General features: G+C 38.1%; 1 protein-coding gene across 7 annotated transcripts in view; it reads left to right on the top strand.

Moving 5' to 3' along the window:
- Positions 1-12,775, top strand: part of LOC143030915 (ATP-dependent clpX-like chaperone, mitochondrial) — a 160,885-nt gene that overhangs the window by 54,923 nt on the left and 93,187 nt on the right. For all 7 annotated transcript variants that reach the window (XM_076194166.1, XM_076194167.1, XM_076194161.1 and 4 more), the window contains one exon: positions 9,608-9,817. In XM_076194166.1, the coding sequence (XP_076050281.1) occupies positions 9,608-9,817 (210 nt within the window). The remainder of the gene's footprint in view (positions 1-9,607; positions 9,818-12,775) is intronic.

Below are 12,775 nucleotides of genomic sequence, written 5' to 3'. Positions count from 1 at the left end.
GCAAATATTAACGCAGCCCGAAGGGATTTCTCCCCGTCTTCTCCTTTTACATGGGGGGATGGAGAGGAGGGGTTGCCGATTTAATGAAGCAGCCTTGCTGTGGATGTGCTGTGTCTTGCGACACTGCTTCTGACCCAGGGCAGTGGACAAGGTGCAGGGATGACCCGTCATCCAGGAGGTGCTAAGAGGAGGGTGGAGGGGGAGTGGATTGTATTCATGGATGGAATGGGTGGGAATGATTTTATGCCTTTTCCTTTTTGGCTACCTGCCTTGTAAGGGGGAAAAAAGCCTTGGTATATGTATGGTATATGTATGTATTTTTTTTTTACTATGACCTCTTGGGGCAGAGGGATGGAGCATGGGAGAGGAAGAGAGAAGGAGTTTGAATGTGTTTGAGATGAAATGCCTGAGAAGCAGCGAAAAAAATACACGGGAGCGACGAGCAATTTCGCTCGGGAAAGTTCCAATGTCGCTCTCGCAAATCCAATAGTGGGAGCGATCCCCCACAAAAAATTGCTCCCGCGGCAAGATTCAACGTTTTTCATGCATTATCCATCATTTGGCAATCCCTGAATCCCATCACTATTGATGAAAGGATCAGAGCAAACACATCTTACCCGTGATCAATCATTGCATTATCAATCTAAATCATAAACGCAACCCATCAATCAACTTTAATTTGTTGATGTACGTACATATGTGTACGCAGTATAGCTGCTAGAGTTCAATGGCTTACCTAGCCTAGCTTCGTATCAGCTGCATGCACAACTATCGTGCTACATAATGTCGCTAGTTGCGAATTGCATGGTACCTGTATGCAGGGAAGTTCATTGGTTGCATGCAGCTAGCTGCCCAATCAACGCGCTGACTACATGTACAATGCACCATACCTAATACCACATCACTGCATGCATACATACACTGTACATATGCAAACTCGCTCCGACATGAGTAATGAGTTAGCCTTCCAATAGTTTGAAGGAAATTGAGTCTGCAAAAACATGGCTCTGGAAGTATCAGAAATGGCTCTGGTAATTGAAAAAATGGCTCTGGTGAAATGAAAAAAAAAATGAAAAATGGCTCTGGGAAAAAAGTATTTTTTTCCCTGCTGAGAAGTATGATAGGGGTTACTAGGCTAGGTAGAGTGAGAAATGAGGATGTGAGGTGGAAAGGGAGTTGGGAGATAGGGTTGATGAAAGAGTGTTGGGATGGTTTGGACACATGAAAAGAATAAGTGAAGAAAGATTAGTAAAAGAGGTGTGGAAGGCAGAGGTGGAAGGAGTCCTAGGATGAGATTGATGGATGGGGTAAAAGGGGCTTCGGGAAAGAGGGGAATGTTTGTTGAGGAAGGACGGGAGAAGACAGAGGATGGGGGTGAGTGGAGAATGGTTGTGTATGGATGGTGCTGTGATGCATGAGGGGGAGTGGGTGGGGGATGGAGGCTGAGGGAGTATGTATGATAAATAAATTGATGCAGCCTGAAGGGATTTCTCCCTGTCTTCTCCTTTTCTGCATACGGGGACATAGAGGGGGGGTTGCCAAATTAATGAAGCAGCCTTGCTGTGGATATGCTGTCTTGCAACACTGCTTCTGACCCAGGGCAGTGGACAAGATGCAGGACCTGTCATCTGGGAGGTGTCAAGATAAGAGGGTAGAGGGGAGTGGAGTATGTAGGGGATGGAATGGGTGGGTGTGGTTTCTGTGCCTTGTCTTTTTTTTTTAACCAACCGTGTAAGGGGGGAAAAAATGTTTGTATGTATATATGACCTCTTGATTTTTTTTCCCTCTTGTATCAGTAGTTCTTTTCTCTCCACTTTTCCCAAGCCTGTTTCCAGTTTAGATATATATCATTATCATGAGCTTTTCATTCTTCTATTGTGGGAAATCCTAGCTTCTTCAATCTTTTCTCATACTGTATATCATGTTATTTAGACCAGGGATCATCCTGGTTGCTGATTATGTATTTTCTCAAATTTTCTTATATCTCCATAAATAGGATGATCATATCACCACTGTGTATTGTCTGGGCTCTATCAAGCTTGCAATTATTTTGTTTATCATGACCTCATCCATATAATACAATGCTACTCTTATTTTTCAAAAGATTGTATGTCTCATGTAATTTTCAATATGTGTGCTTCAGGTGGTAGGTCATCTTTGATTATGGTACCTACTAGGTCTTTTTCTTCCTTCTCTTTTGCTATTGTTTCATTTCTCATTTTATAATCTGTCAGTAGTCTTTTCTAACTTCAGTCCATTTCTAATATTTTGCGTATTTTCTGTTAAAATTAATTTTCCACTCTTGGCTCCACTTGTGTACTTTATCCAGGTCTCTTTGCAACATTTTATAATCCCCTATACTTCTCACACTCTTCATGATGTTTGCAGAGCAAATAGGTTTGCATAGCTATTTATTTCTTTTGTCATGTCATTAGTATATACAAGGAATATAACAGTGAGTCAAAACTGAGCACTGTGGCACACCGCTGATTATTTTTCTCCACTCAGACTTTTCGTCTCTTACTACTGTTCTCACGTGACTGCCCTTTAAGAAATATTTTATCCATTCTAATTAATTTCTGCTAAGGCCTCCTATGTTTTCTAATTTCCCAATTAATTTTTATGGTGTTTGGTCAAAGGCTTTTCCAAGTCCAAATATACACATTCCACCTATCAGTCACTTAAATAAAAACTAAGCAGGTTTATGATACATGACTTACCTCCTCTGAATCCATATTAAGTGTTATTATTCCTTGCTGTTTAAGATATTTCATACATTTATCCTGTATTATTTGATCACATATTTTTTGCTATTGTACTGGTCAAGGACATTGGTCTGTAATTAAGTGGTACTGCTCCTTCCTTTATATATGGCAACTTGTTTGGTGATTTCCAGTCCCATGGTACACCTTCAATTAGTGAATTAGGTATCAAATTGCTTACTGGTTCACCAATTGTTTTCTGCATTCTTTCAATATCCAATTTGCTATCTCATTGGGTTCTGAGTCCTTGTTTCCAATTTTTCTAATATTCTAAGCATCTCTTATGTACTCACTTATGTCATTTGGAATGTTTACATTTTTTCCTTTTTCTTTTCTCAAACTTTTCATCCTTGATTATTGATTGAAAGCTTTTATTCATTATTTCTACTTGTGCTCTCGTGTCCTCATACATATGTCCTTCAACATCTAATTTATATATTCTTACATTTTGCTTTAGCTTTGCACTTACAAATCTACAAATTAGTATTGGTCTTTGCATTTACTAACTATATCCTTCTCAAAGTTTTCTTTTCTTTTCATATTTTTGTATATATAGAGACTACTCAACTTATGAATCAAATACATTCAAAAAGGCTGTTCAAATTCTGAATCGTTCATAAGTTGATATTTTGGTGCATATGGGCCCCTGCGAGTTCCTATTTTTAGGCTAGCAAAGTTGTATTATGTATGTACATGTTACTACACACAGTAATAAATAAAATAACAATCCAGTCATCCATAGACTAATTCTTCCATCCAGGGCCTTCAACCTCAAAAGCCTCACTGCCTCCATCTCTGGTGATTACCTCCTCATCATTGTATACATGCTCTACATTGATTATCTTTATGCCACCATCTAATATTTTCATTATTGCCACTTTTGTTTCCATCATGATGGCTTGATGTTTTTAGCATTGCTGCTGGCTGAGCAGGTTAGGATGTCATTACTTGTGGTGAAGGTCAAGGGGATGGCAGTTCAAATCCTGCCACCGGTGAAATTGAACCAGGGGCATGGTTCATTAAATTCCATGCTACAAAGGCCTCTGTAAGGGGCACCATCCTAGCCTTCTGGTGGGAGGAGTCTGTGATATTAAACCATATCATCATATCATCATATCACTATCATCACCAGCTGACCCAGGGCAGTGGACAATATGCAGGCATGACCCGTCATCCAGGAGGTGCCAAGACAAGAGGGAGGGAAGAGGGTAGAGGGGAGTGGAGTATGTCTTGGATGGATGATGGTTTTGATGAGTTTTTCATTGTCTCCTCACCCATATAGTGAAATGCCTCTTTATTCATCTGCAGCAGTCCATGCATCTCTCCCACAATCCTGCTGATATATCTGGTGACAGGTCTTTTACCAACACTTCCAAATCTTTCTCCTCTTTCACTTTTGTAATGGATTCACTTACCAAAGAATAGTTTAAAAATGGTGTCGAATTGAAAAACTTATGATGATCATTCTTATTGGTGCCATAACCACAAATTTATTACTGCTTTATCCCATTTTGACCTTTTTAACATAATTATTTTATAAAAAAAAAAAATAATAATGATAAACATGATCATCTAATTTTATTTACCTTTGAGGGGATGACATGTTGAGGTAGCCTGAGGTAGGGATTTCGAGGCTGAGGTGGAGTCTTATTGTCCACCCACTCAATGTTGTATCTCATTGAGGAATTCATCTGCAGCATGAGGAGTCTGGTAGGGACCCACAAAACCCTCAAAATCTTCAGCATCATCCCCAGACTCATTGGATGGTTCTGGTTAATGGTCAGACTGAACCTCAGTACACTGATATAGGAAGTTGGTGATCTGGCATTGCTGTAAGGCATTGATGTGTGCATAATACTGCTCCTCATAACCTTCCAGTGCTTTCTTAAACAAGGAGCTCCTTGGCTCACTGTTGATGGTAACATCTTGTTCAAGGAGATGGCACATCCTCTCACCCAACCAACGAGTTCCATGATGTTGGTCATGGTGAGACCCTCACGCCTCACATCACCACCACTACCCTCCTCCATTTCTGTGCTGCTGTCATCTTCAGCCAGATTATCTTCTTCCGAGATTTCAGCAGCAGTAACATGGGCTGGTCTAATCATTTCTAAAATGACTTCTTCATTTGTGTCACCAACACCACCACCAGGTGGTGGTGTCATGCCTTTTCCACAGTTGCCTTAAGTTTGGCTTGCGCTGACTGCAGCTCACCAGGTAACACAGCCCTGGTTGGTCCTCAGGCACCCTACACCAACCATGCCAAATTGTCTTTTGGGTAGTATTCCAACAGTCCACCATTAAGTCTATTGTTTCACATTGTATTTTTTCCAATAAAGGAGCACTTTCTGTTCATTTTCACTATCCATTTACACTTCATCAATACCATTATCACTTTCATCATTATCAATTAATTTTTAGATAAGTTTTGAAAGTAGTACAAGACGAAGAGCAAGAAATAGAAAAGGAAACGGAGGAAGTGCACAGAATGGGAAAATATGCAGGAGGAAATCGACCCCTAAAGATCAAATTAAGGTCACAAATGGCAGTGAAAAAAATACTAACAAAAACAGGAAAGCTAGCAAAAAGTGAACACTATGAAGTATATGGATAAAAAGAGACATGAATGATGAGGAAAACGAAAGAGAAAAAACTAAGAAACAAAGCTAAAAAAAAAAAAATGGAGACAAAAAAAAAAGTTCTATTGGAGAGTGTTAGACATAAGACTGAGAAAATGGTACATTCAAGAAAAAGAAAGAAAAAATTATTGGAACAGAAAATGAGATGGAGAAAGCAGAAAATTAAAAGTGGCTTATAATAATATAAATGGATTAATCTCAGGATTAAATTAACTAAATGATTACCTGTTAGAAGAAAAACCAGACATAATGGGAATTGTGGAGACAAAATTAAGGGGCCCACTATTATAAAACTATCTTGGACATGGATTATATAATCACTGCCTTACAGATAGAGAGGAAAAACAGGGTGGAGGAGTCATGTTCTTGGCTAAGAAAAACTTAAATGTGAAGAAAGATACAAATGGAGAGAACAGGGTGGAAATGATCACAATAAGAGTTGAAGATAGTGACATGAAAAGTAGAAAGTTTGTGGTGATTTATGTGCCCCCAAAAACGGGGTCTTGGAGAGAGATTATTCTAAAATGTTAGAAGATACAAGGCTTTCATTAAATGAGATGCTGAAGGATGGAGGTAATGTGGTACTTATGGGAGATTTTAACTGCAAAGAAATCTGTTGGGAAGAGATGACAGTGAAAGGTGGAGAGGATCTATGGGGAAATGTATTACTTGACTTAACCCATTCAACTCCTATGACAAGATTCTTGTCATTTGGTCAAATAAAACAAAAAATCACAAAACACCAAAATGTTTGATCAAACACCAGAAAAATATGACGTCAGCGAAGCGAGGACTGACGTCATATTTTTCTGGTGTTTGATCAAACATTTTGGTGTTTTATGATTTTTTGTTTTATTTGACCAAATGACAAGAATCTTGTCATTGGAGTTGAATGGGTTAACTATAGAACATACAATAACACAATGGGTAAAAGAAAATACCAGATATATAAATAATGAAGAACCATCAAGACTAGATTTATTATTGATGTCAGAACCAGAAATTGGGGATAAAATTGAATACAAGACACCAATTGGGAAGAGTGACCACATGTTACTTGAGTTAAAACTAAAGGAGGAAATATATATAGTGAGAAATACAGAAAAGGAAGACTGATGTATAGTAAAATGGACTTTGAGAAACTTAGGAAATTTGTTCAAAAAGCGAGTTAGGAAAAAATCTACAATGAAGAAACACAGGTGGAAGAAAAATGGAGGCTTCTGATGGAAATCTATAATGAATGAATAGACAAATATGTACCAAAACAAAAAACAGGAAAAGGTGTATATTAAGTGGTTCAACAGAAGGTGCAGTGAAGAGAAAGATAGAAATAATAAAGCTTGGAAAAGATGGAAAAAAGGCAAAAAACCCAGAAAGTGGCAAATATACATCAATCAAAGGAATGAATATGTAAAAATATGCAGGGAGGAAAAAAGAAACTATGACAAAGACATGATAGATAAAAGTAAGGATCAACCAAAACTGTTCTATAGGTATGTGAATGGTAAACTAAAATACAAACAGGAAATTGTAAAACTACGCCAAGGGAATACACAGAAGATAAAGAAATGGCTGAAGTCATGAGCAACACTTCAAGTCGGTTTTCATTAGAGAAAATGTACATCGAGATAAAGGGCAAGAAGTGAACCCCACCCTCCCCTTGAGGGAAATAATAGTAACACAAAAAGAAGTAATGGTCCAAATAATGAGCCTTGATGTCAGGAAATCGCATGCCCCAGATGGAATTGCAAACTGGATACTAAAAGAATATAAAGAACCAATAGACAAAATATATAAGTTGCTCACTCAAAGAAGGAAAAATAGCAGAAGACTGGAAAAATGCTGACATTGTACCAATATTTAAAGGGGGAACAAGGAAAACCCAAGAAGTTACAGACCAGTTTCCCTTACTAGCATGATAGCCAAAATTTGTGAAAAAGTTATCATAAATAGATGATAAAACATCTGAGGAAAACAATATACTAAATCTGAGACAATTTGGATTTAGACAGGGAAGGTCATGTGCCACAAATTTGATCTGTTTCTACTGAAGACTACTAGATATAATACAAGAAAGGGACAGATGGGCTGATTGTGCTTTCCTAGACCTACAAAAAGCTCTTGACAAAGTACCACACAAATAACTATTAAGAAAACTGGAAACCATAGGAGGGATACAAGGTAAATGACTGAAATGGATAGAGGATTTCTTGTATGAAGAAATATGGTCACCCAGTATGAAAAAGAATATAAGGAAAATTGAGAGAATCCAGAGAGCAAATATGAAGATGGCCTTAACACTTTCAAAACTGTGTTATGAAGAGAGATTGTCAAAACTAGAATTACCAACTCTGGAACAAAGAATAGAAAGAGGTGACTTGTTGACTATCTACAGAATCATGAGAGGTATGGAAATCCTTGATAGAGAAGACTTACTAAATTGGGATAAGAGAAATACAAGGGGACATGGAAGGAAACTAAAAAAAGACAGTTACAGAAGAGACCTGAAAAAGAACAGCTTTCCCCACAGAGTGGTGGATGTATGGAACAAACTAGAGAAAAGAATAGTGTGTGCAAAAACCATACACAAATTTAAAAGCAATTTAGACACTACAAGATACAGAGATGGGACACTATGAATGTAGCTCCCCTTCCCATAAGATACAACTAGGTAAATACACACACAGATTATTGAGCACTAGGCAGGAGATATTTGTCATCCATAGAAAATGGTAATTGAAGGGCTGATTCAGTGAGAGATTACATTATCATTATTTCTTAATATAGTTGGGATGCCTAACATTCTGAAGTGCTTCTTGTGGTTGTACCTTCTCTATTGGAGCATGGATGACCTCAGTAGTCCAGTCCATCATGGCAAAAAATATAGATATAAACCAAATGGTGAGAAAAGTTTTCATGCATAAGAAATATTACCAATGTTTACATATAGTAGTATTCACATGACCTCTTGACTATTGGTTACAAAGAGTAACAACCACACTAGCACCAACTCTTTCTGACTGTCCAAATTAGAACTACCAATTTTGGAACAGAGAAGAGAAAGAGGTGACCTGACTATCTACAGAATAATGAAAGGAATGGAAGTTTTAGATAGGAATGACTTGTTAATATGGGACAGCAGTAAAACGAGAGGACACGAAAAGAAACAAAAAAAATAGTTGCAGAAGAAATTTTAAAAGGAACAGCTTCCCACACAGAGTGATAGATACATGGAATAAATTAGACAGCGAAACAGTGTGTGCAAACACTACATGATTTTAACCTCTTCACTCTGGGGCACATCGCACGTCTGGCAGCATTAGCTGCTCGACGTGCGATGTTGCGTCATAATAATTGCATTATAAAAAATAAAGTCAGTGCTCAATCGTTCATTCTCTTTCACCCGTGAATTTTGATAACCATAGAAAATATGATGAAGCCAGTTTAGAGAGAATGGAGGTTACGTAGGTACAACTACAATAAATATAAGATGCCGACGTCGGCATCATCGCGTACCCACTTGCTCCTCATGCCGCCTACGTAGGCGTCACCGTATGGAAGTGGTTAAGAAAAAACTTGATGCTGAGAGATACAAAGCCGGGGCACCATGAGCATAGCTCCCTTCCCGTATAATACAACAAGGTACAATTAGGTAAATACAGTATAATTTCAGTAAAAATTATTTTCTATTTCAAGATATTTTTGTACCATATATAATTCATCGCTTTATTATTGAATAAATTGTATGTATGTATATTTTAAATATGTCATAAATGTGAATACAATATATATCTTCAGTTTCTTTACCTTGGATCTCTTCTGAGTTGTGGACTACAGTGGTATTGTGTTGGGCATCCCTAGACTTGGAGTCCAACCCAAATCCTCCAGCATTGGATGAAATCCATCACTAAGCTTGGAATCCAACCCATATGTTGACTAGTGTAACCGTACCTTTAAAAAGGAGACAGATGCTGGATGGTGTGGGATGGGTGGGGGTGGGTGCATGCTTTAGTTGGTTACCTCCTTAGGGGAAGAAGACTTGTGATATATAGATAGACTTTCATCTTTTCTATATATCACTGGGGTTGTTAATATGTATGTACACATGTTTAGATTTGTTATTCACTAAGTTTATATTTGTCATATCTGATTTCCTGCTCAGGTACCAATGATAGGAATTCTAAGAAACTTTGATTTATTTTGCAGATTTATTACATATTGCTGGGATAAGCCAAAGTCATGCCTTGGGTGTTGGAGGGTTCCCTAATAATGAGCAAACACCACAGCAACAGCAAGAACAACCTTCTAAGAGACCTATGACTTCCAACATCCATGGATCAGACATCCTAGATGCCACCACACATAATCTAAGGCTAGAGAAGAGTAACATCCTACTTTTAGGACCCACAGGATCAGGTAAGAACTTTGCCTTGATATTGGCCATACTACTTCAAGACTAAGCATTTTGCAACTGATCCCATGTTTCTTTCTCCCTCCCTATAATTTCATGAAAAACACATACATACCCTATTTTTCGGACCATAAGGCACTTCGTACCATAAGGCGCACCCATAATTTGCTATTCCCCGTCCTTACATAAGGCGCGCCTGACCATAAGGCGCACCTGGTCTCGTCATCGGATAATCATGCATATGAGTGCATTCAGAACTGAACATTTTCGTTGTTGAATGAGAAAAATCGGTTGGGATTTAGCAAAATTACAAAAATAAATGATACAGACGCTCCTCAACTTATGTTTTAGTTACGTTCCGAATGGCCAAACATAACGTGAAAATGAACCTAAGTTGTTACTGTACGTTCCAGTAATGTATGACTGTTCATACTGCACTATACATCCATAAATTCTATTACCGTATCTTATAAAACACCCCTAAATCATTAATTATAAACATAACATTGTAATATGATAACAATTTCAAATAGATTAAATTCAAGCAACATAAAGTGAGATGGTGTAGGAGAAGGAGGAGGGGGAGGAGGAGGAGGAGGCAAGGCACGTTCAGTCTGTCGTTTGTGCCATATAAACAATGGACGCAGCATCATGCATAAGTATTGTTTGAACGTCTCGTACTACGGAGAGCACGCTGAACTCAAAAATTCACTCAAGAATTTTTTTTTTACAATTTTTTTTTCACAGTCGGTTCAAACGTAAAATTGAAAAAACGTAAAACGAATGAACGTAAGTAGAGGAGCGTCTGTATATATTTTTTATTTTGGTCAGTGAAATTAGACCACCTCCATGGACGGTCTGCCCTGCTACCCCTAAAAAACAACATAAACACGTTATGGGAATTGTGGGGAATAAAACCAACATTAGCAGTTTTATTCTCGGAATTCTCTATTCACTTAAAAACACAAGATTTATTACAAATGATGGTAAATTTTTAGTTTCGACCATGGGCACAATATAGCAATAGAAAATTAATTATTAATTTTGTAAATTATAATGTATCAACGTAATATGCAATTTTGTGAGCGGAAATAAAAAACAAAATAGGTGCTAAAACAGATTTCGTAAGTAACGAAGTCGTGTCGGACGAATGGTATGCCATGTTTGTTATGATAGATGCCAACGTCGAAGAAATGAAAGGATGATGAATTCGTTTAACCTAACCTAACCTAACCTTTGTTTAATAAATCGTTACCTGCAAATCAAATGTCATCCGGTTCGTCCTCGTTGTCATCGTCGTGAGAGACGTTGGTGGGCTTTTCAACCACTCTCTCAGCTTGCGGGGTATACAAAGTTCTTACAGCTTGAATGCATGTATCTCCACTCCATAACATTCCTTCAAGAAAATGTACCTGGCGAGGTACTGTCGGAAGTACTGAGGCCGTCACTTGACAGATGACAAGATGGCGTCCTGATCCTATGCTACCGACTTCGTTCATTAGCATATTTGCTTGTAGCAAGGTATTTTTTATTTTCATTTCCACCCACAAAATTGTATATTATGTTGATACATTTTAATTTGCAAAATTAATAATTAATTTTCTATTGCTATATTGCGCCCATGGTTGAAACTAAAAAAATACCCAAATGACTACAGTCAGAGTGGAGCGAAACTATAATAGACCAATGCAAAATGGCTGTGTTGTGGACGCTATCATGTCATAGCCATGATAGCGTGAATGAATGTGGTGGTGTGGACTCGAAAACTTTTGACTCACAATTTTCCTGTCTTGGTTATAACTTGGTTGTAACTTTTGCTAGGCCTATGCACTGTCGCCATCGGCAGGCTAGCTATGAAACGTGTCAAAGTAGTACATCACTGTCCGAGGCATTTTTTTGCACTGAAGCCACATGTAAGGCGCACCTCATGATAAGGCGCACCACCCGATTTTTGCCGATTTTAAGGATTTTGCCCGCACCTTATGGTCCGAAAAATACAGTACATACATATACCAAAGGCTTTTTCCCCCTTAAATGGGAGGTAGCCAAAAATCAAAGGCATAAAAACCATTCCCTCCCATTCCAAAAACACCATGGACTAAACACAGTAAAGGACTTGACTGACACTTGGAACCACATTTGGTTGTACAACAAAATTTTACCAATCTAGATAATGATACATATGTTCCCCATATTAAATCAAAATAAACCACCAGAAAACCTGATGTCCTATAGACTATTTTCCTTACCATCCACCATGTCCAAATTGATAGAAAAACTGATCTTATAAAGAAGCCAAACTAATCTACCCACCTCCCCAAACCAGCATGGATTCAAGGATGGCCACTCCACAAATATGCTTTGCACAAACAATACTCAACATACAGTATGTTGGAAGGATTTAGCAAGAAAGCACCTACAGAAAGAACAATCATATTGGCAATAGATGTAAATGAGACATTCAATGAAGTCTCAAGACTCACAATCTCAAGGAGGTCATAGACACAAACACCCACAACAGTGACAGGGAATGGTTTAGTTTGCCAAAGTCTGGCAGACAATGTAGAATAACCCAAAAGCAACCAAATTTAGCCTATTCACAAGTGATCTCCCTACACTAGATCCAGATCACAACAAAAAAGTGCTCACCTGTGCAAGTGACCTTATACTAATAACCTAGCACAACAATTACAAAATAGCTTTAAAGAACACCCAAGCTTACCTAGACAATCAAGAACATTGGCATAGACAAAATAGAATGGAAGTCCACCCCACTGAAATTATCACTAAACTTTGCATACCCCAGACAACTACGACTCAAAGAACCATCCAATAGTAAATTGATTAGCCAGATCCTTCCATTGGAAAGAACTTTAAAATCCTACTCTGGCAGTGTAATCAGAAGCATGCTGGTCTTGCATTTAATTAGCTGAGGATTGAAATCTGCACTCCTTTCCAATTCC

This window comes from Oratosquilla oratoria, chromosome 12 (genome assembly GCF_046742065.1).
Source record: "Oratosquilla oratoria isolate Oo_2021 chromosome 12, ASM4674206v1, whole genome shotgun sequence".
NCBI classification, from domain to species: Eukaryota; Metazoa; Arthropoda; class Malacostraca; order Stomatopoda; family Squillidae; genus Oratosquilla; species Oratosquilla oratoria.
The sequence above is the reverse complement of the archived record's forward strand: the minus strand, read 5'-3'. Positions and strand labels throughout refer to the sequence as shown.